At 41.8% G+C, this 23,869-nt stretch overlaps 2 protein-coding genes across 6 annotated transcripts in view; one reads left to right on the top strand and one right to left on the bottom strand.

Moving 5' to 3' along the window:
* The window catches only part of LOC133365882 (collagen alpha-1(XVIII) chain-like), an 86,291-nt gene extending 67,332 nt beyond the window's left edge, over positions 1–18,959 (bottom strand). For all 5 annotated transcript variants that reach the window (XM_061588282.1, XM_061588285.1, XM_061588286.1 and 2 more), the window contains exons 1-2: positions 18,399–18,959; positions 15,952–16,167 (exon numbers count right to left, since the gene is read on the bottom strand). In XM_061588282.1, coding sequence (XP_061444266.1) covers positions 15,952–16,045 — 94 coding nt within the window. In that variant the 5' untranslated portion in view covers positions 16,046–16,167; positions 18,399–18,959. The remainder of the gene's footprint in view (positions 1–15,951; positions 16,168–18,398) is intronic.
* IGFBP4 (insulin like growth factor binding protein 4) overlaps positions 18,629–23,869 on the top strand; it is a 53,702-nt gene continuing 48,461 nt past the window's right edge. Inside the window, exon 1 of the mRNA XM_061588288.1 lies at positions 18,629–19,102. Coding sequence (XP_061444272.1) covers positions 18,754–19,102 — 349 coding nt within the window. The 5' untranslated portion in view covers positions 18,629–18,753. The remainder of the gene's footprint in view (positions 19,103–23,869) is intronic.

Here is a 23,869-nt window from a genome sequence, read left to right as displayed (position 1 = left end):
GTCTCAGACCCCACAACCGTGGTGTATACCAGGGTGCTATCTGAGTTCTATTCAGGGGGAGAGGACGTTTCGGAGCCACCCGGTCTACTGGAAAATGGTGTGCATCTTCATGAGCGCATGGAATGATGGAATTATCCTGTATATCATCATCCACCACATCCGAGGTGTCTTTAAGTCTTCAAGGACTCATTCGGCGAATGAACTTACAATTCTGTCAATATGAGTGTCCGTTAACTTCAACAATATAAGTGCACGGATTTATTTGTCCCATGCATGTTACTTTTGTCCAAGGACATGTCTTGTCTTGAGGTGATAATTGGACACTTACAGAATCTTCAGTGTGCAAAGGTGGTAGCTCTTTTGAATCCTGGTCATAATAGGTTTTAGTTTTATTGCATTTTGGTTGCAACTGATCTGTGACCTTCATTGCAATTTTGGATTTCAATAATGCATGAGCAGTAGGTTGAAAGGATCGTGTGCGTCTGGTTATAAGTCTTTGCACTGGGCTGCTATTCATCCCAGCAGTCGACATATTTCTCCAAAATAGCTTGCCATATGTTTTCTTTATTTCTTGCCATTTTCTTTAATAGAGTTTTTGCAATTTTGATGGCTGATTCAGCTTTTAGACTGACTGTTGTAGGGAGATGGCGTTATGTGGTAAAATTCCCAGTCTTTTGAAAATGTGGCATTCTTTGCAAGTCCACCATCTGAAATCACACAGTCAGATGCCAAGTCTGCTGAAGTGGTTCGTGATTCTTTCTATTACTGTTGCTGATGTAGAATCTGGCAGTTTATCCATTTCCCAAAAGTCTGAATAGTAGTCTACTAGAATGAGATAATTGCAGCTATTTTCTGTGAAAAGATACATCCCTACCTTACTCCATGGTCTGTTAGGAATGCTGACTGTCTTAGAACTCAGCACAGCACAGTTGTGTACAAGGTCTCTGATGTAATGTTTGGCCAGTATGCCATATCTCTAGCTTTCCACAAACATCCTTCTATTCCAGAATGACTGTGATGTATTCTTGATAATACAGTATGTCTTTTTTCATGGCCTTTGGAATGAGTATTCGATGGTCTTTGAATATGATGCCATCTTGGACACTTAATTCATCACAATAGTTCCAGTATTCTTGAGTAGACACTGGAGCTCATTTCCAGGTGTCTGGCCAACCTGCTAAGACAACAGAGATCAATAATTGCAGCTCTTTGTCCTGTAAAAGTATGTTCCTGGACTCTTTGAAGTCCTTGATGTGTGATGGGCATATAAGCAGCTTGATTAACGCTTTCTATTTTTGTCTGGCTTGCATTTAAAGGGAATTGAGTATTTCATTCTTGCTTGTCAGTGTGCCTGTCATGTAGCAAGGGTGCTCCGGATAGGAGATCTGCTATGTACATTTCAGTTCCTTTTTTTATATTGTACCTTCAGGGGATAGCATTGTAGCCTAAGAAGCATGCATTGGAGGCATTTTGGAACTGATAGCAAAGTAACTTCTAGAGGCTTATGATTACTTGATGCATTTGTGACTTCGTATATACTGGTCAAAGTTTTCACAAGCAAATACTATTGCTAAGTATTCTTTTTCAATTTAGGCATAATGCTGTTCAGTCTGTGATCAAGACTGTGATGCAAAAACAACAGGCTGTCCTTTTTGCAAAAGTACAGCACCCAGGCCGGTTTCACTGGTGTCACATTGGATGGTGACATCTTCATTCATGTCATAATACTTCAACATGGGATGTCTAGTAACCAAGTCTTTGATCTGTTGGAGGGCTGCATCATGTTGAGGTAGCAACACCCAAGTTGCACCCATGTCTAATAGACATTTGAGAGGCTCACAAACATCACAAGGCAAGGAAGAAATTTGGTCAGATAATTAACAAATCCCAGTAACTGCTGAAGATATTTGGTATTGGATGGTTTAGGCATCTGCTGTATAGCTCTCACCCTTTCTGGATCTGGTTGAAAGCTTTGTGATGTTAGGAGGTGTCCCGTATAGGGTACTGCTATCAGTCGTAGCCTCATCTTGTTTTTATTGAGTTTCAGATTGACTTTTCTCGCCCTTTCCAGGAGAGATGAGGTTGAGATCATGGTCAGCTATGGCACTCTCCATTGAATCTCCACAGCCATACACCAAAATGTAATCTGCAGTTACACAGATTCCTTTGAGATCTGCCAGTGCATCTTGTTGGCGGCGCTGATACTCTGCTGCTGCTGGTTTTATTCCAAAGGGCATTCTCAGCCACCTATAACGTCCTTCTGGGGTCCAAAATGTGGTAAGGTGGCTGCTTTTTTCATCTAATGAGATTTGCCAATACCCATCTTTTGCACCCAAGACAGAGAATATTTTTGCCTTGGCAAGGTCTGGTAAGATTTCTTCTGCGGTGGGCATCTGTTTGTGAGCTCGTAATAATGCCTTGTTTAAATTACTTGGATCTATACAGATGCGAAATTTATCAGGTTTCTCTATGGCTACCATGCTGCTTATCCACTTGGTAGGTTCTGTTACTTTGGCAATTATTCCATCTTTTTCCATTTGCCTTATTGCAGTTATGATTTTTTTTCTTTTAGCGTTACAGGGACTCTACGTGGCATATGTTGCACTGGCTGCACAGTGTCATCCACTTTGAAATGTAAGATGCCTGGGAGACAACCAAGTCCTTCAAAGACATCATGGTAACTTTTTTAGAATTCGTGCCTTTGCTATGCCACCTTGTACTTCTCCCATAGCCAAGGTAGTGTTGGCTTCAAGTCTGAGCATATGGATGTCTTGTGAAGTATTTAATGTTACCAGTTTCATAAATTCACTCGTGGTTGGAGGGGCTTTTGTCTGGAATTCACAATCTGGAATTCTAGCTGATATCTTTTCCCTTGGTATTCTGCCTGCAGCACACATTGACCTAGTGCTGTAAGAATTGTGGTATCATATAGTCTCAGCTTAGTTTTGCTACTCCGTCTTGCATAATATTGAGATAATCTCTGTAACCCATTACATTTACAGATACACATTGTCTATTTGACATTCAGTGTCTCGCTTGAGCCAGGACTGCACAGTTTGTGTGCAAGGTGCTAATACAAGTTTGACAAATCATTTGTTTGTCTTAGTATGCACTGTTTTGATGTCATGGACGTAGAAAGTATCACTGTCTGAATTACTGTATACTGTTTCCCATGCTGTGCAGATCTTTTTTGTTCAGATGATTTGCAAACTCTTGCATAATGATTTCTTTTGCCACAGCTTCTGCAAATAGTTCCAAATGCTGGGCATTTGCCAGGATCATGAATTTTGCCACAGTATCCACAGCTCTCACTTTGAAATCTTCTGGGCTCAGCACTATTTTTGCATGATGGCATATGTATGTTTGAATATTTATTTTTCCTGATAAAATGCATGCTATCAGCTTCTGAAGGGCGCATTTCATGCATTTGCACAAAGGCTTGTTCACTAGCCTTGCATATGTCTATAGCTTCCTGTAGTCAAGGCAGGCTTTTGGTGCATTCTCATCTGTGTTCCCTTATCCTTAATGCCTATAACCAACCTGTCTCTAATCAGTTCTTCTTTCAAAGTGTTATATGCACATGAATCTGTCTTTTTGCACCATTTAGCAACATACTAATCTGTAGTTTCATCAGGTTCTTGTACACATTTGTTAAAGAGCGTTCATATATAACATTTCTAATAGGTTCAAAATGCCTTTGAAGGGTTTCTTGCAGTTTGGAGGGATCTTGACTGTCTGCTGCTGTAATATCAAGGTGCTGCTGGAGCAAATGACATTCTTTCCCCATCACTGATAGGAGTGTTGCAACCCAAATCTTTTCATCTTTGCCATCCAATCCTGTTGCTGTTTCATAGTTCTCCCACTGTGCTTTGAAAAACATCCAGTTATTAAAAATATCACCTGCCATGTCAATGGGCCATGGAACTGGAATCATGCTGGCTGCCATTACCAAAGTGTCTTCTGCTGCCACGCACGTGCTTGTTGCCTTTGTAAGCAGTGGTGCTTGAGCCTTCCTTTTCTTCACAAAACTAGATTCATTTCTGACACCATGTTTTCATAGTGCTTTCTTAATTCAGAGAAGACACAAACCTGCTTGCTATGACTAAAGCTTTATTGAGAGAATGAGTACAAGATCTATAGTGCTTGCTCAGGCTCCTCCCATTTGACCTTCATACTAGAGTTCAGCTTTTGGATCTCTATGGCAGTCTCCTTGCATTTCCCTTTGCTGGATGGAACTGCTAACTATTATAACATCAGCTGCTACTACCACCTTGTTTTTCCATCCCCAATTCCTCCCCTAGCTATCAAACGTTGCTAGTCATTTTTTATTTTTAAGTTGGCTAACTAAGTGGGGCTGTGAGGCGGAGCTCAGAAGCATCTTGCATGGGTATCTTTTTGGGCAGGGAAAATAGGACATTTTTGCAGGTGCAGCTTGTCACACCTTAGTGCTTCAGGGCTGAGAGAAGCTCGAAGCATCACAAGCCTGCTTCTGTAACAAGGCATGGGAAATGGGATGTGCATGTGTGTTGGCAAGCCAGCCATGCACAGAATTTGGCAGTAGTTAAGTGTGGCTATTTATCTTCATTTTTTTCCTTTCTGCTGTCATGCCCTCCTGTGGACATTTGTGAAAATGCAGGAAGCAAAAATGCAGGAAGAGTGTTGTCCAGTAGCCAGGGTCCAGAGTAACCCCAGGGATATTTCCAGGCATCACCTTCTGCTCTATCACCCATTCAAACCATAGCAACCCTGAAGGGTATTAACAAATTGTTTGTTTTAAAGGAGGCCTAGGAATCTTGGGGCACATTTAGATTTTGCTGCTTATAAGAGGTGTGTGATGTTGCCCAGGTTTTCAAAGCATGGGCCACTTTGGGCACTTTGGCCAAAGTTTTGCAGAGTCCCATCAAATGTTCAATGCCACCCTTCCTAAATAAAAGTTTAGTGTTCTAATTAGAACTTCCAGATGTGCATAAATGAATTAAACTCTAACATTGCAAAAATGAATGCCAAAAGCTGCAAAATATCATTACAGTCAAAAGGATTTCAAAACTTGATTTTTCCCAAGGAAGTCAAGTTTCAGCATACATTTAGGCACCTTTGTCCTCAGATACAACACAAAGTTGGAAATAACTTTAAAGGCCATCTAGTTAAACCCTCTGCTCATCAGAAACACCACTGCTACAGCGACTCTGGTAGTTATCCAGCGGTAGTTATCCAGCCTCCGCTTAAAAACCTCTACAGAAAGGGGATCTACCACCTTTTAAGGCTGTCTGTTCCACCAAAGCTGCTGCTAGCTCCACAAGCAAGGAAAAACTCGGATTCCGCTACCTGAAGCACAGGTCCTGGTCCACAGAACCCAGAATTTTGTGGGATTCAAGCTCATTCAGTTATACACTGTATTCCAATCTAGCCATTCCTTTACACTCAAATTTTCACTGTGTTAAGCATTATATGTAACATGTTTTTAAATCTCTCACAGTAGAAATAATGGATTCATATAATACACGAACAACACAATTAACAAAAAGAGCATGCAAGAGGGGGCTGGAATGCTGCTTGGCTGGGTCTACCCACACATAGATCTGATGTCTGAAAACCTTTTCACATGTCACAGAAATATTTTGTGCGTGTAGGGTGCAGTCCTGTCCTGGAGTTACACCATCTGAGGGGCTTTAGGATTTTGGGGAAGACTTGCTATGCCCCCAGAACAACAGATACACTGCCAGAGACAAGCTATTAAGAACACAAGAATAGTCCTGCTGGCTCAGGCCAAAGGTCCAGCGTCCTGTTCTCACAGTGGCCAACCAGATGCCCATCGAAAGCCTCAAAGTAGGACATGAGCACAACAGCATTCTCCCAATTTCTGATTCCCAGCAGCTTGTATTCAGAGACATGCTGCATCTGACACTGAAGGTAAAATGTAGCCATCATGACTAGTAGCCATCGATAGCCCTATCCTCAATGACTTTGTCTAATCCTGTTTTACAGCTATCCAAGTTGGCAGGCAGTAGCAAATTGTGGGAGCAAATTCCATAGTTTAACAATGCACTGTGCGAAGAAGCACTTCCTTTTGTCTGTCCTGAATCTTCAAACATTTACAGTGCCATGAAAAAGTATGTGCCTATTTTTGGTACTGAATGTTATCGGAACTTCACCCAAAACCTGATATTAGAGAAAAGGGAACCTGAGTAAACAAACACCACAAAATTTTTATATTTATTTCATTTATTTATTAAAGAAAGTTAAGTAACACCCAATGCCCCCGTGTGAAAAAGTAATTGCCCCCCCTAGTTAACTCAACCCAATGAAAGGGATTATTAGGGCCAGGCATTTGAATACCTTGGTAAACAATCAGGCCTGATTTGGGCCAGCCTTGCCCAACATAAATCTGACTAACTTTGGCCCTTGCAATCAGACTGAAGTTGCCAGCACACAGGTTCCAAAGCCACATCATGCCACGATCCTGAACGCCCCCAGAAAACAGTTGTTGATGCATATCAGTCTGGAAAGGGTTACAAAGCCATTTCTAAGGCTCTGGGGCTCCACCGAACCACAGTCAGAGCCATATTGACCAAATGGAGAAGGCTTGAGACAGTAGTGAATCTTCCCAGGAGTGGCAATCCTGCCAAAATCCCTCCAAGAGCAAGGCATAAAATCATCCAGGAAGTCGCGAAGGACCCTAGAACAACATCCAGGGATCTGCAGGCCTCTCTCACCTCAGCCAAGGTCAGCATTCATGACTCCATCATCAGAAAGACACTGTGCAAACATAGGATTCATGGCAGAGTACCAAGATGGAACCCACTGCTCACTAAGAAGAACATGAATGCTCAGCTAGAGTTTGCCAAAAAGCACCTGGATGATCCTCCACAGTTCTGGAACAATGTTCTATGGACAGATGAGTCAAAGATGGGACTTTTTGGGCGACATGGGCCCCGTTACGTCTGGCAAAAACCAAACACTACATTCCACATGAAGAGCCTCATACCAACAGTCAAGCATGGTGGTGGCTGAGTCATGGTTCGGGGATGCTTTGCTGTATCAGGACCTGGACGACTTGTCATCGTTGAAGGAACCATGAATTCTGCTTTGTATCAGAGAATTCTACAGGAGAATGTCAGGCCATCCGTCCATCAGCTTAAGCTGAAACAGAGATGGGTCATGCAGCAAGACAATGATCCGAAACACAAGCAGGTCTACATCAGAATGGTTGAAGAACAAGAGATGTAAAGTTTTGGAATGGCCTAGTCAAAGTCCAGACCTAAACTACACTGAGATGTTGTGGCAGGACCTGAAAGCAGCAGTTCATGGTTGAAAATCCACAAATGTCAATGAGTTACAGCAGTTATGTGCGGAGCAGTGGGCCAAAATTCCACCCCAGTGCTGTGAGAGACTGATCAAGAACTACAGGAAGCGTTTGGTTGCAGTCATTGCTGCTAAAAGCGCCATAAGCAGGTCTTGAGTCTAAGGGGGCAATTACTTTTTCACACAGGGGCATTGAGTGTTGCTTAACTTTCTTTAATGAGTAAATAAAATAAGTATCAAAACGCTATGTTGTTTGTTCACTCAGCTTCCCTTTTCTCTAATACTAGGTTTTGGTTCAAGAGCTGATAACATTCAGTGCCAAAAATATGCAATCACGGAGAAAACTGTGGAACAGTCTCCCCGATGAGGTCCGCCTGGCGCCGACGTTACAATCTTTTCGGCGCCAGGTGAAAACCTTTTTATACTCCCAGGCATTTTAAAGTGTATTTTAACTGTATTTCACTATTATTTTGCATTTTGGACGTTGTTTGGTTCTTTTTTGTTTGTTTGTTTTTGATTTATTGTATTTTTACACTGCGCTTGTTTTATCTTTTATGTACACCGCCCAGAGAGCCTTCGGGCTTAGGGCGGTATATAAATTAAATTAAATAAATAAAATAAAATAAAAATCAGACAGGGGGCAAATACTTTTTCACACCACTGTAGTTTCAAGGGCAGGGCCAGGCTTACCATTAGGCAGAATGAGTCGGATGCCTCAGGTAGCTGATGCTAGAGTGAGGGGGAGCAGCAGCAGCTCCCTGACAATCCATTTGAGACCCCTAACCATTCCCCCCTGTAGGAAGGCACAGCCAGAGCTTGGAAAAGTTACTTTTTTGAACTACAACTCCCATCAGCCCAATCCAGTGGCCATGCTGGCTAGGGCTGATGGGAGTTGTAGTTTTAAAAAGTAACTTTTCCAAGCTCTGGGCACAGCTATGTCTGCCATGGAGCCCACTCCATGCCTCTTAAGCTAGCCTGCCTCATTCAAGTGTGGTGGTAGACTCTGCCCAGTGTTGAGGTAAAAGTCAACTTCCTTCATTCAGTTACAGTAGCTTCTGTACATAGAGTAGGAAAGGGGCACCATCTTGTCCTTTGCACCTTCAGGCAGTAAAATGCCTTGGTGACCCCCCCCCCGTTTATTGGATACACCCAGGCTCTGGCATTATGAGAGAGTGAGGAAAAATGTCTCTGTATCCACTTTCTCCAAAATGCCATAATTTTATACAACTCAGTAGAGTCCCCCTTGCCCACCTCCTCCCGCATAAAGTCTCAAGCACTGTAACCTTTCCTCAAAGAAGAGTTGCCCCATCCCCTTGATCGTTTTGGACCTTTCCCAATTCAAAATAATTCTTTTTGAGATGCAGTGACCAGAATTATAAATAGATTTGCAAGTGTGGTTGCATCATAGGTTTGTATAAAAGGGATTATGTTATTTGCATTTCTATTTTTGAAATCGCACCTATGGGGGAAATCAGATGTAACATTAAAAGATCTCTCAGCTACCTCACAGAGAGCCAGTGTGGTGTAGTGGTTAGAATATTGGACTAGAACCTGGGAGACCACAGGGTTCAAATCCCCACTTAGCCATAAAGCTCACCTTGGGCCAGTCACTGTCTCTCAGCGTAACCTACATCTTGCGGTTGTTGTAAGGATAAAATGCGGAGGGGGAGAGCCAGGAATGCTGTCTTGAGCTCCTGGGAGAAAAGGTGGAATGTAAATAATAATAAAATAAATGTAGATAAAATTATCCAGCTTCATACCCAGTTTTGTAATTTGAATGACAGATGTATATATCAGTGAATTAAATACAGTAGGGCCCTGCTTTTCAGTGGACTGATTTTCGGCATTCTGCTAATACGGCGGCTTTCAATTAGAGTAAGGCCCCACTCATACGGCGCTTGTTCCCCTTTTATGGCGTTTTTCGGGCATTGGGCGCCATTTTATTGACAGAGTTCCGCTTTTTGGCGGGTTTCACTTTTAGGCGGAGGTCTGGAACGTAACCCACCGTATGAGTGGGGCCCTACTGTACTGGTTTAGCCATGAGTTTTTCCCCTTCCTTCCCAGCATCTCAGGAGAACTATCCAAGTTTTTAAATGCTCCATATGAATGTCTGTTTGTTCATTCATAACAAGAACATTCAGAACAACAACTCTTTTGAAAAATTGCTCTTGGAATGGGAAAGACATTTCTTAGTAACATAAGTGACGCTAGCCAATCAGTGCTGTGTACAGCCTGTTTTTGCTGTAAATTTTAAGAACCTGGTAAATTTTAAGAACCATGAGGGGGGTAACTGGGATCAAGACAAGTCTAATGGAACCTTAACAGATACTGGAGGTAGGACTAAGAAATTAAGGTTGATATAGTTATGAGAATACTCAGTGTAAATTTAATAAAACATATAAAAAATACAATAAAAAGGAATATAAAAGGTATAACATACAAAAGTCAAACAATGACAAACATGATACTATGATTTTCAAAAGTATGTAACTAAAACAGTATACATCATGAAGAATGTATCTGACGTGTACAAATTTTGTTCAAATGATCCCTTTTATAGAGAAAAGAGAAATATATTTTTTGTTAAAAAAGTCCAGCCAGACGCGTTTCAACAGTTGTCTTTTTCAATGGCCTGAAATTAAACAAATACATAATACAATATATATTTATGTATTTTTTATAAAAATATGACCTTTTCCTTTTTCTATTATCCAATAGTGCCCCTTCAGTCAATCATTTCATTGACCAGGGCCATACTGAATCAGAATTAAAATTTTGGATAATAGAAAAAGGTAAAGGAAGAGGCAAAATTCTGAATAATTTTTTGTTAAAGAGGGAGTTATTTTGGATCCACACCTTAAAAACCTTAAGTCCCCATGGTCTTAATGAAGAAATTAGTTGGCTACCCATTTTATAACAATTTTATATATATTTTTTTATGTTAAAAAGCAATATATTCCTCTGACTTAGTTGCTAAGTAGCAATATATTTGTTGAGTGCAACATATCCAGCACTTTTCTTGGTTCTTTTCAATTAGTTTAGTTTGCAGTATCACTCAGTGTTATATGCCTTTAAGAATACATAACACAGATGTTTTGAAGTTCACTAATTTACAAAAGCCTCACAGCTTTTGGGCCCTAATTTTGTATTAAAAGAGCATTGGCTCAGTTAACTTTTTCATGAAGACTAGTATCAAGCTACAGTGTTTAAAGAAGTGAATGTCATGTGAGTTTTTTGTTAAAAAATATTTTTCTTCTTATGTATCTTTATTGTTTGATAATTCTGTATTCTTGCATCTGTTTATTCTTGATATGTGTATATATTTTACAGATTTCTTTGGATATCGTTATATTCAATTTTTGTTGAAGTCATATTAGCAATTCCTTTGGTTATCGCATTATATTCAATTTCTGTTCAAAGTCATATCAGTAGTATGTATATTTTATATTATATTTTCATCTTTCAAAAAAACATTTCATATTTTTATAAAAAAGACATAAATATATATTGTATTATGTATTTGTTTAATTTCAGGCCATTGAAAAAGACAACTGTCGAAACGCGTCTGGCTGGACTTTTTTAACAAAAAATATATTTCTCTTTTCTCTATAAAAGAAACGGATCATTTGAACAAAATTTGTACACGTCAGATACATTCTTCATGATGTATACTGTTTTAGTTACATACTTTTGAAAATCATAGTATCATGTTTGTCATTGTTTGACTTTTGTATGTTATACCTTTTATATTCCTTTTTATTGTATTTTTATATGTTTTATTAAATTTACACTGAGTATTCTCATAACTATATCAACCTTAATTTCTTAGTCCTACCATGAGGGGGGTGACAGCCAGAGCCGCCCCACCCCGCACCGTTGCCCGGCAAGGCTGCTCCAACGACTCGGAGGCAGGCTGGCGGGCGAGCGCGGGAGCAGCGTCGGCGGGGCGAGGGAGGCACACCCGCATTCCCAGGCCTTCTCCAGCTGGGTGTCCCTCTGGCGCGCGCCCTCCCAGGGGCATGGAAGGGGTGATTGGCCACAAACCCAGCCACCTCGTCCATGCCCCTGGGGGGGCACGCACCAGAGGTCTGCACCCCCCCGCACTCCCGCTAGTGACACCGCTGCCTGGTAAGAGCCCAATTTGCTCCCTGTTTTCCAGAGAACTTGGAGGTGAAATTACAGCAAAGGTAGTGATGGTAGAGAAAAATGCAAATGAATCTGACAAAGCACAGGCTATAGCACATTTTATGGCCTACTTTGTGGTAGTAATGGTGACAAGAAATCTCATTTCTCAGTCACCCTTGCCCTTGCTCAGAGACACCTCACAGAACTGTTTTAGGTGATGTAGGGTTTGTTACCTTCTGCCTCCTGAAGGAGAAATCCTTGCTGCCCCCTGTGACACCAGTTTACAAGACAAGCTTTTTGCCTCCTACCTTGATTTTGCTTCCTACCTGGGTTTTGCAGTGAATGTAATACCAGTGCAGATATCGTTAGCATGTGCAAGTCCAGTTTCTATGGATACTTTTCAATTTGTGAGGCCTGCAGATGTACAAGGCTTAGATTCCTTAGAAATGTAAGGCTGATCATCTGTGCACTTGAAAAAGTAGCCAGAGGAGGTCTAGCCAAGTGGACTGAGAATGTTATTAATGCTCCCTTTTGGGAGGGAGTGATTCCATTTACTTTAAAGGAAGTGGCTATATCTGGGCATTTTAAAATCTTATAATTTTTGGACAAGGAGCTTGCTTCAAGATTCAGCTTTGAGAATTTCTGAATGAAATTGATTATCTGGGAGTCTTTATAGTGTGTTTTCCAACTGAGTTGCAGGCCTCAACTCCAGCATTCCTCTGGTGCACAGATGTCAGCCCAGCCCAGTCCAGCTTACTTCCTTTTCATTTGGGTGCCATTTCTGAAGTTTACAACTAATACATTGCATTCTAGGCCTGTCTTTAATTTATTTTTACTAATGCATCTCTATATTACAATATGCAATAGGCCATTACAATATGTAATTTCTGTCAGCTGTGTTTGAGCCACAGCAGAAGAGGAGCTGAAAGTCTTTTTGTTGTTGAACATGGTTCTTTTTAGTACTTATTATATTTTGTTATATCAGGATAACAAAATCAAAACCTTTAAGTAACACCGTCTCTGGAATATGAATGGTCTACTTAATGGAGGTATTTAGATCTTCATCTCCATGCTTCACGACTGTATAACTCTTCATTTTGAAGAAAATACAGGATAAATAATCATCCTAACAGTCAGGGACACATCTGAAGCTTGCTGTGCTAGTGGGGCCCACCCACATCTGTACCCAAGATAAGGAGTAAACATTAAAACCTCATGAGGGCGCCATTCACGAAGACTTGAAGACTGGTAATGTGTGCCTGTAAAGAGTGGACACATGAAAAGGAGATTATCACACAGATACGAGGGGTGACTTATTTTCCCCATTGCATCTGCCAGTTGGATAGATTGAGGTACTATATCAGATTTGGCTTGGGCTAGCAAAGAAGAAAGGGAAAGTAGTGGGGAATATTTTGTATTAAAGGAAGGCCATAAGCAGGGCTGGCACAAGGAATTAAACTTAAATTTAGGGGGGGAAATTACTTTAAAGAAATGTTAACTCCCATCCCACCCCACCCCAAGTTTATATAGTGTTTGTCCACCATGGCAAACTGCTGTGGTAGTATAGGTTGTCTCTCTCAGCCACTGTTCCAAGGACCCCCTTGGCCCTTCCTCAGAGTGAGGCAGGGTGGAGGAATGATTATTTATTAGTTGCTTCATACCCGAAGGTCCCCAAGCGACTTACACAATGTTAAAACAAAAACAAACAAAGCACACTATAAAAACAACAATAAACAACAAAACAATAGCAATAGCATCCCCATGCAGCCAGAGGAAGGTTTGGCAGCATTTTAAAACAAAACAAAACAGGAAGTATCTGGGACCCTAGGGTCCTCCAGATGTTGTAGGACTCCATCATTTCCAGCCAGGATGGCTAACAGGAATTGCAGTGGGCCACAGGGCCACATCTGGAGAGCCACAGGTTCCCCACACCTGGCTTACAGAATTATGCACCCTCAGAGGGGGCTGCCATATGAGGGACTTTTTACTCTAACATGCACTAACAAGTAAAGTGTTTCTGACTGAGGAGTAAAGTACAGCTAAAAGTAAAACATTGTGAGCTAGAGAGGGGTACACAATACCAATCCAACTAGGCTGCTTTCCATCCCCTTGTTGTGGTTGCTTGGCAACCCTATTGCCAAGGGGTCTCACATCCAGACACATTGGCCAGGCTAAGACCTCCTTTGCTTTAGAGATGAAAATCGATTGTCACTTTGGACCATTCTCTGGGCATGAACACTAGAGATTACTGTTCTTTATTATGGGGTAAGCTTAGGGTGTCACAAGATATCAGTCAGTCAACCAATGTATTTATCAAATAACAAAAGGCCTCATAGTGGAGGCTGCCTTCTATGTCTCTAGATGAGTCACTGCACTGACCTTGCCTTCTGCTAATCAGTTTGGCCCCATCTCTGCAATGGATCAAACTAAAGCATATGATCATTCCTGATACAAAGACAAAACAGAATTGCACACCCTCAGAGGGGGCTGCCATCTGCAGGAATTTTTACTTTTAAATGCACTAAAAAGTGTTTCTGTCTGAGGAGTAAAGTGTATCACCCATTTTAATTCAGAAAAAAATAGTGTGCCTCAGGTAATGGAATCAATTACCCAGAGAGGTAGTGGGCTCTCTGACACTGGAGGCATTCAAGAGGCAGCTGGACAGCCATCTGTCGGGAATGCTTTGATTTGGATTCCTGCATTGAACAGGGGGTTGGACTTGATGGCCTTATAGGCCCTTTCCAACTCTACTATTCTATGATTCTATGTAACAGAAATTTGGGGAAGTATGTATGCCAGGTTGAGACCTAGCTTCCAACAATATGGATCTGATACAGATGGTTAAGAGGGCCAGAGGCAGAAGGTCTAATCACAGACAAGGTGGAGGTCAGATATCAGTTTGACAGGGCCAAGAGAAGGCAACAATTTGCTCACACCAAGGTCCTAGCCTAAAAGAAAAGGCCCGGTGCCTCTTGTTGGTGTGGGAGGTCAGCTGATCATCTTCAGGCTGCGGGGTCTGGTGACTGTACTCAGATCAGTACAGTAGCTTAGCGAGCGTTCTTGCCCTATAGATCCTAGCCAGACTGGCTGGTGGTGCAGGAGGTAAGGTTGCTGGGTGCTCTGGTTTGAGACTATGCTCCCATCCTTGGTGTTGTATAGGGTGAGTGGTATTCCAACTAAGTCTTACTCAGAGTAGACCCATTGAAACGAACAACCGTAAGTTAGTAATGTTTATCAACTTCATTGGGTCTATTCTAGCACTAAATCATCATCATGGTTTATTTGTATGCCACTTGTCCATAGTAATCTATGCTAGAGGCGGCTCACAACATGAAAAAAGGTACATAATTCACTCAGTTACAAAACAAAATTCAATAGTCAAACAATAAGTTAAAGAAAGCATATCAGAAACATACAATAAATTGAAATAATACCTCTATAATTCATAAGGTCAAATAATAGAATTAAAAAACATTATCCAAATAACAGCACAAATGTCTGATCTCCAGGATTAAATTTTGGCCTGAACAGTATCACCCTATAATATGGGGACACCCAAAGGGCAAGTTCACACATGCACATTCATAGCTTGATGACTGCAATAGGAAGAGAAGTTTTGCTTGTGTGAAAGTGCAGACAGTCTTTTCCCATGGATGCTGGGGTTAGGGGTTCTGTTTGGATCAGGGCTGTGGAGTCAGTACGCCAAACCTTTGACTCCGACTCCTCTATTTTTCTACTGTCCGACTCCTTCATAAATGGCAAATGTATATTAACTAGTAATAACAAATTTACTGTAGTAAAATGGTAGCACAAGGCATTTCATCACCACCACGTGAATCATCAGGCTAGATTGATAGAACATAAAATATATTTATTTGATTAAAAATTCTGAACAAGAAAATTTTCCTAAATTCCTATGAAAGTTTTTATTTTGAAGCTGGAGTCGGAGTCAGTATATTTCTACTGACTCTGACTCCAACTGCACCCAAAAGTGCTTCCAATTCCGACTCCACGACTCTGACTCCACAGCCCTGGTTTGGATTGGAGAAATTCACACTAAGGAAAGGGTTAAGCACTCCCTTACTTTCCTCTGTCACTCTTCTGCTCTAGATTATCCCTCCCAAAACTGCTTTTCCTTAAAAAATAATAGTGGAGATTTCTGATACACATGCATGTAATGTATAGCTAGGGCCCCTCCACCCTGATTACAAGTTTCAGTGCTAAGCCTTGTTGAGCCCTACCTTTAAAAGAAGCTCTGGTCAGGCCCTGAAAAAGCAATGGCATCGCACTGCACATTTAAAAAGTTTTCTCCTTTTAGAATCGATCCCAGCTGCTTTCCTTGATAACATAATTTTTCAATCAAGTACTCTATGAGGGGGTGGGAACACCGTATCTCTCAGTCATTTCCCACCTCTTTTTGACTCTAAATTGCAATGGGTTTTGGAATCCACCTTGAGCTTTTATATGTGGAAATAGACATGAAACAATACAAGCCTTGCAGCTCAGTTGTGCATCAACGTTTACCTGAATATGCTGCAGTAAAATGCAGTTTGCATGACACAACATTTCTACATTGACACACACAGCTGATGTAGACCTGGCCATTGCCTCCCTCCATTGCCCCTCTGCGTTGTACAAATATATGTTGCTGGTGCCTTCCAACAAGCAGCAAAGGCAGGCAAGAGATGATCACAGGCTCTTTTCATATGAAGTTGAAATTGATATTAAGCTTCTTTTGCCCTAAAGAAGAGAAAGTAGAGTCATTTGTAATACAAATGAACATTCTAGGATTTACATTTAGTTCCCAAAACAAGAGGCGCTTTAAGCCATACGCATGAAGACACCGTCAGTTGCTGCACCTCAGCTTTGAGGCATTTAAATTCCAAGTTCTCTGATTTACTGATCTTAAATGTCTGGTAAAACAAAACAGAAAGGGAAGGGAAGGGAAGAAAGCAAGAAAAAAAAAGACTTTGATAGCTGAAATGTTATTACTGTTTACTGTAGAGACTAAGCTCCTTTGAATCTAGTGGGATCTCCTTCTGAGTCAACATACATAAGACCAGTCTGTTTAACATCATCAATCTATTACATGCTGTTGATAAAAGTAGCCATGATATCATTTGTTGGATCAGTTTAAGTTGTGTTGGGCAGATGCAAGTTTTTGAATTTCAAAGAACTCTGTATCAGGCAGAAGAGTTTTGCAAAACTCAGAAGCTCACAAACACCTATGCAAATGCAAGTCATTCTAAAAAGTGGTGCTTAATTTACATCAGGACTCACCAGGTTTTTGTTCTGGAATTTATTTTCACTGCCAGAGCAGGTAAAGGAGCAACAAAGTGACCACTTTTGAGGATCTTCAGTATGCCTCCCCTTCATTATTGCCAAGTAACCACAACCAGTTCCCACATCTGAAATTATCAGTGAGGGCATCCAGAACAGAGAGATAATTTTCAGGCATGTTTGAGCCCCAGGAGGTCTCTCTCTCTCTTTTTTAATGTATTGCCAGTATGAGAGATTTTTACCTCCTTTACATCATCTAAGGGTCAAATTACACAAACATGACCTAAGATCCCACAGGGTGGTTCAGTTTGGAGCAAGGAAACTGTGTGCTTGAAAAGAGTTAAGTGGCTTCATTACCACTTCTCAGCTCTCAGCCTCCCTGTCCCACTTGGCTTCGAAGGTAAAAACAAAAAAAGGTGGGGAGCCAGGCTGTAGCAGGAATGGGTAGGATAACCTGTAACCCTTTAGGTATGGTCGGACTCCAAATCCCATCATTCCTGACCACTGGTCGTGCTGGCTGGGTTGGATGGGAGATGTAGTCCAACAACATCTGGATGGATACAGGCTCTCAGCCCTGGGCTATATAGGCAGATGCACTTACATGCAGCTTGTATATTGGTAAGTGGGAGGGACATGACAGAAGCTTACAAAAGTAAGGAGAAGATGGAAAGAATAAATATTCTCTCATACATGGAATCATCCAGTAAAATTCAGTAGCTGAGAATAATATGGGACAAACAAAAAGAAATGGTGCTCAGATTAGTATTGAACTCCCTAAAAGATCTGAAAGATCAGCTCTATCCCTACTGACCTTTTCAAGTGTTAAGATCAGCAGTGGGGGCTCTCATGGTAGTTCTGCCACCCTCGTAAGTGCAGGGAATGGCAGCCCCAGAGAGGGATTTTTCTGTGGCAGCCCCTAAATTGTGAAATCCCTTATCTACAGAGGTGTGTCTAGCATCATCATTGCATAGTTTCTGTTATAAGCTGAAGATGCAGCTCTTCACCCTGGCCTTTGACAGTGAAGGTATTTTGTTTTGTGGAATGCACCTCTTTTGCTGAATTTATACTGTTCTGTTTTGGTTGGATTGTTTTTTTTAATGATACATAAGGCTGTTGTAACTCATCCTGGGATCGTATGATGACAGACAGGTAAGAAATCTAATAATATATAAATAAATGCTTCTTTGGAAACACACAATCACCTTCAAGTGGCTTCAGAAATTATTGCAAAACAAGGAACGTATTTGCATGGTAGGTTCCTCCAACCGTTTCCCCCTTTTCTGCTAGAAGAGGTATTTTGTGCCTCTTTCTGCAAGGAGAACAGACAAGTAGCACACACATTTTGGAACATGTGTGATCCTCTGTGCAGGAGATGCACAAGGTCCCCTTTTGTATAAGCTTCATGTGGAAGCAAGGAAAACCACTGGATAAGTCATCTGTGAAATAATACACATTTTGTTGTCTAAAGAGCCTCCCCAATCTCCTATAAGACCATTAAATCCAGAGTCTAAAATTACCTAACTGCACCATGGGACCCAGCATGACCATTCTCATGCTCTAAGCGTAATCAATAAAATGCCTGTGTGGCCACAACCTCAGACGAGCACACATAATATAATTGTGGCATTATATTCCCCCCCCATTCCAGAGAAACCGAGTAGGCACTGTTGAAGTGCACTCTCATAACTTACCAAAGTAATAAGAGAAGGATGGCTGGAGGGCTGCTACTATTTTCCAGTCCCAGCACAGGTTTCCGTCTCTGCAGCAGCTGCAAGCTCTTTGTGCTTCCTTCCTCAGGGCAAATAAGGTCTTTTCTCAGCTGTGGGGCAAGCTGCCTTGGTTGTTGCTGCTGTTCTCCTCTGCCTCTCCCTCAAGCAGGGAGGTGTGGCTAGAGAGTGGTATAAAGTCCAAAGAATGAGCTTCTCCCCCCTTCAGTGCAGAGTCCCCCTCACTGGAGATCAGTTTCTCTGCTCTGCCAGCGACACAACAGTTCTTTCCAGTCTCTTGGCCCCTGTCTGCCCAGTAACACCTGCCTGACTGCCAGCCATGCCCTCGGGGACTGTGCCTGTCACCCTGCTGCTTCTGGCACAGGTGGGCTTTTCAGTGAGTCTTGAGGCCATCCAGTGCCCACCATGTTCTGAGGAGAAGCTGGCGCGCTGCAGGGCACCCACTGGATGTGAAGAGCTGGTGCAGGAGCCAGGCTGTGGATGCTGTGCTACTTGTGCCCTGGCAAAAGGGATGCCCTGTGGGGTCTACACGCCGCGCTGTGGCTCTGGGCTGCGATGTTACCCACCTCAAGGAGTGGAGAAACCCTTGCACACACTCATGCACGGCCAAGGGCTGTGCATGGAGCTGTCTGAAGTTGAAGCTATCCAAGAGAGCATCCAGTCCACAGGTAAGGGGGAATCAGGCTCTGGGGCACACCAGCCTAGTAATTTGCTGCATTAGCTATGGCACAGAGAGCATGCCTTATAACAGTGCCAATTTCAGATGTGGGGAAGGATGGATTTGTTTGGGGGTACCTAACATTTGCAGGTAATGGCTCAGGTGCACGGTCTTCAAGTTGCCAGCTCTGAAAACCTGCTAGTGCAACCATACCTATCAACCTGTGCCTGGAAGGAAACTGGCACCATATCAACAACCAGCATGCTCTTGATCTAGGGAGGATTAACCTCATGCTGTCTCTTGGGGTCCTGAGAGAGATTTGTGCTGTATTTTTGGCTAATAATGTACTTCTTGGCTGCCAGCATAAACACAAAAATAGCCTGCCCGTATGTTCAAAACTGCAAGTGGCAAATAGTCACAGGTAACATACCCCCCCCTGCACACACACTGCTTACAGGTTACATTCACAAGTGCTGTATTTTACCTGTTGTGTTGCTTTCTGTGGCAAGGGAAGAGTGCTCACACATGCCGATACAGGGGGAGAGAGAGAACGATCTACTGCTTCATAGCAAAATATTTGAAACTCTATTTTCACCCTTCATATGTTGTACTGTTGGTGACATATAATAAGAGTAGCCTCTTTTCCTATAAGTGACTGACTACTCAGGATAGCACGGGGCTGAACATAACTTGTATTTCCAGTTCTTTTGTTATCTTCAAAGCTCTCCTGATAGTTTTTGGCACATGGAAGAAACAGGGTGATTCCAGACCGGAGGTGGGGGGTAGGCTTAACATTGCAAAGGGGTCCTTCAGATGCTGTAAATGGGTCATTGGCACATGTTTTTTTTTAACTGACTGGATTTTACATACTGCAGACATGAATTGTACAGAAGTGATGTTGGGCAAACTTGGTACGGGAAAGAAATTCAAGACTATTTTCGAGGCATTGCAGTGTAAGCCTCTAAGCAATGACTTGTACCTTTCTGTTGTTTTTTGTTTTTTAAAAATGTTCATTTTTATCTAGTGTTCATGGCTTAATACTAAAAAAATGTTTTTAAAAATGTGGAAAAAATACAGGCTGGCGTTTTATGCCAACATCATCATGTGGATGCTGTGAAAAACTTGCATGCACAATAAACACCTAACAGCTAGCAGGAGGCTTTGTCAGCCACCTCATCATCTCCTTACATTGGACAAGAAAGTGTTTTGTTGTTGTACTTAAACTCAAGATCCTCCTCAAGATCTCCTAATGTAGATATCCCTATGCACACTTAAGCTTCCCTTTTGTGGCAGTTGCAGCTTCCCTTTTGCAGTCCAGCTTCCCTTTTTTTTTGCAGTGGGACTCGATTCCAGGCACGTGGGTATAGGACTGCAGCCTCAAATGTTTAGGATTGAGGCTGCAATCCTAAACATGCTTCCTGGGGAGTAAACCAATGCAACATAGTGGATCAGAGTAAACATGCATAGGATTGCTGTGTGGATGGCGCAATTGAATGGCTGTGTATCTTATAATTTCAGTGCATGCTAATGTGGAATAGAGTCTAGAATATGGCATGTGTCTCATACCAACCATGATATTGTGTACACACACACACTCTATCACAACTTTGTATTTGATGTTAATTTATCACCCTCTGGCTCTATTTGTTGTCCCTAATGCAGATTAGTATCCTCACTTTACCCCGATGCATGTAATGAAATGTAATGAAAATGTGGATTTCCCCACCCTTTAACCATTCTTCAAAGGCTATAAAAAGTAACAGGGTGGTTCAAGGGTGCGAAGGCCTAATTAACCCACATTAAGTGACCACAAGTATGCCTTGTAACTGCACACACATTTCTATCTTTCCCCTCTGGATTATAGGAATCCAGAATAAATATGATTCCCCTGGTACTAAGCCACCAATGTGCATTAGCATTTGTGGTACAGCCATGAATATGTATCAAAAGGGCAAAGGTGTCCCCTTTTTCACCTCTTTTCAGTATGGTGATCGCCCTTGCCATTAGTTGACTCAGATTATGGAACCTGTGTGGTAATTATTCTAGATGAATTTGGCTGGAATAAAGGGAGTTTGAATTCATGTGTTTCATGCTCTCTAAAGGCAAGAACCCTTTGGACCAGAAGGACTTTTTCAGTGTGCGATTCTGCAAAAAAGAGGGGTACATAAGAAGGAATGCAGAAAAACATATAGGCTACCTTTCCTTGGTGAGAACAATGTATAGATTCATATGCTACTGGTGTAACATGCATCTGACAGATGATTCACACTAAATAAGATCTGTAGTAGGAACATCTCCTTGTATTTAATAAGATGACCAGTTGCAAAAGGGGACAGGGCTACCATGCCTTTAATAAAGATTTTGGCAGATGTAGTTCGTTGTGCCAAGCTGAGCAAAACTGAAAATCTTCTCCACAGATATTAAAACACTGGAGCCCTTTAGTCCTTTGCACTGAATCATCCCAATATCAACTTATATTGGTGCACTGGCCAACATGCAAACACCCCAACCCATGCGGTGCAATGGTATCTCATTGCCTCCTGGGCAACCTTTCTCGACTGTGCCAAGAGGTAGCATGCAGCACGCGTCAAGGACATGCAAATAGTATTGAGTCATGACTGCCCCATGCCTCTGACCTGGAACATCTCAGAGGGCTAGTGCCAGTCAGGGACCCCTCCCCCTCATTTCTGCTGTACAGAACCATATATTTAAAGAGCTCCTACTGGGAGGAAGGGCGGGATATAAATCTAATAAATAAAATAAAAAATAAAGAGGAAGAAGGCAGGGATGATGTTGGAGATGATTTCTCTTCCCTGGAGATTGGGAGGAAACAATCACTAATGACGTTTGGTTTGAATTCTGTCTCTCTCTCTCCCCCCCCCCCAATGCCTGTACTTTGATGTAGAGTTTTAGAAGCAGGGAGCAATACTTCATGGTGTACAAAGCCCAGTGTGGGAAGTTGTGTGAACAGTATGTAAAAGTTTCACTATTGTAAAAAATTCAACACAGTGCATATGCAGGCACAGACAGGCCCAAACAGGATGAACTTCAGAGTGGGTGGGAAGAGAGGAGAGACAATCAAGGTGAAGCCCAGCTGTGTCCCATCATGCTCTGCCCACTGGTGTAAACAGGATATAATGGGAAGTTAGGAGGGGACACTGAAAGCAACATGATTCAAGACGCACTGCAATAATGTGCTAGAAGGCTCCCATCTGGAAGCACCCACTGACTGGCATTTAAGCACAAGAATGATTGCAAGTGACAGGTTCTGCCACAAGTAAGGTCCCCCATCCCCAATCCCCAAATAGCCTGGCCAGTTCTTGTGTCTTTAAGGACTGCTTGATAAGCAGTAATTGTGACACTTTCACAGCATGAAGATGCACAGTATAATATGCTAACCGCAGCTGCTCTATTCATGATAAGGCACAGCAATGGGGCTGGCTTAAGAGTCAGTTGGCAATCCTACAATATTATTCAGTTATAAATGGTAACATATTTTCAATGACATAAAAAGAGATGCCATACTAAGATAATCTGATTTTTTTAAAAATACAGCACAAAACTTCATTACTTCAATGTTAGCATATGAAAGGGGGGGGGAGAATGGCAAAGCTCATTAGCCTTTCAAGTGTCCACAATTCAATTGAGACAGCATGAGATACCGTGGATGATTCCAGACTCTTGCTATTTTTGGGTGGGATTCAGTACATACTGGCAAATTCAGGTTGCACAATTATAGTTGATTGAGAGCTCTTGCGCAACAAACCATTTCCCCCCAAAAGATCAATACTTTTTGCAATAACTAAAATGGCAGGGAAATGCGCTGGAAAAGTGTGGGATCACACTTGCTTTGATGCAATGTTATCTAACCTCCCTGCAAACAAATCAGAGTGAATGCTCATTAAATGGCCAATGTGATCTAGTCTCCCTGCAAACTAATCAGAATGAATGTTCAATAAACAGGTTGTCTCAAAGCGACCTGTATCTCATAGGCACACGCTACACAAATTCTGACTTTCAGCAGTATTGCCCAACTTCTGTGTTCTCAGGGATCACTACTGTGTGAAGACCTTGGCCTGAGTGTGAAACAATCCAACTTCATCACAAATGGGCAGAATCTATAATGAAGTTGGCATTGCTTAGTAATAAAGGTTTCATAGTGTTTGGAATATATTTGCTCAGATGCTGTGGGGTCATCGGTGGTGGTTAGTTTGAGAAACTGGTAATTCTTTCAAGAATGGTCATGAAATAGAAGTATAACAACATTTATTTAAAAAATGGTGGTGCAGCTAGGGCTAGACCTCAGGACCAAAAAACAAAGCCCTTGCAGCCTGGGGTGGGGGTAGGGATGGCAAATGATCACCCAAAGAGTGGCAGGTGACAGAGGCAGCAGCAAACTCAGCATCAGCACCTAAGCTGCATGCTTGAGCCCACTGGGATTGATGCTGGTTGCTACCACATCTTTTCTTTCGACTTATCTTTTTAACATTATAATTGGGGGCAGATGGCCAAACATGTACGCAGTTACAGATGCTCATTTTATTATTTTTGGTTAAAAATATGTTATCCTTTTTTTACAAACAAGACAGTGCTTATTCCCAAGAAAATGGATTTAACATCAGGTAAGCAGAAGTGAACCCTATTTTATTCCCGTAGTCATGATAGTCCTATGATTTAAGGGCTTTTAAAAACTGTGAAACTGCACATGCTCAGAATTATTTTTTTTAATAGTCGGGGTTGACAAACTGTTTGGGGATTTTTTGTTAGACTTTTTTTG

Source organism: Rhineura floridana, chromosome 11, assembly GCF_030035675.1.
Source record: "Rhineura floridana isolate rRhiFlo1 chromosome 11, rRhiFlo1.hap2, whole genome shotgun sequence".
Lineage (NCBI taxonomy): Eukaryota > Metazoa > Chordata > Lepidosauria > Squamata > Rhineuridae > Rhineura > Rhineura floridana.
The sequence above is the reverse complement of the archived record's forward strand: the minus strand, read 5'-3'. Positions and strand labels throughout refer to the sequence as shown.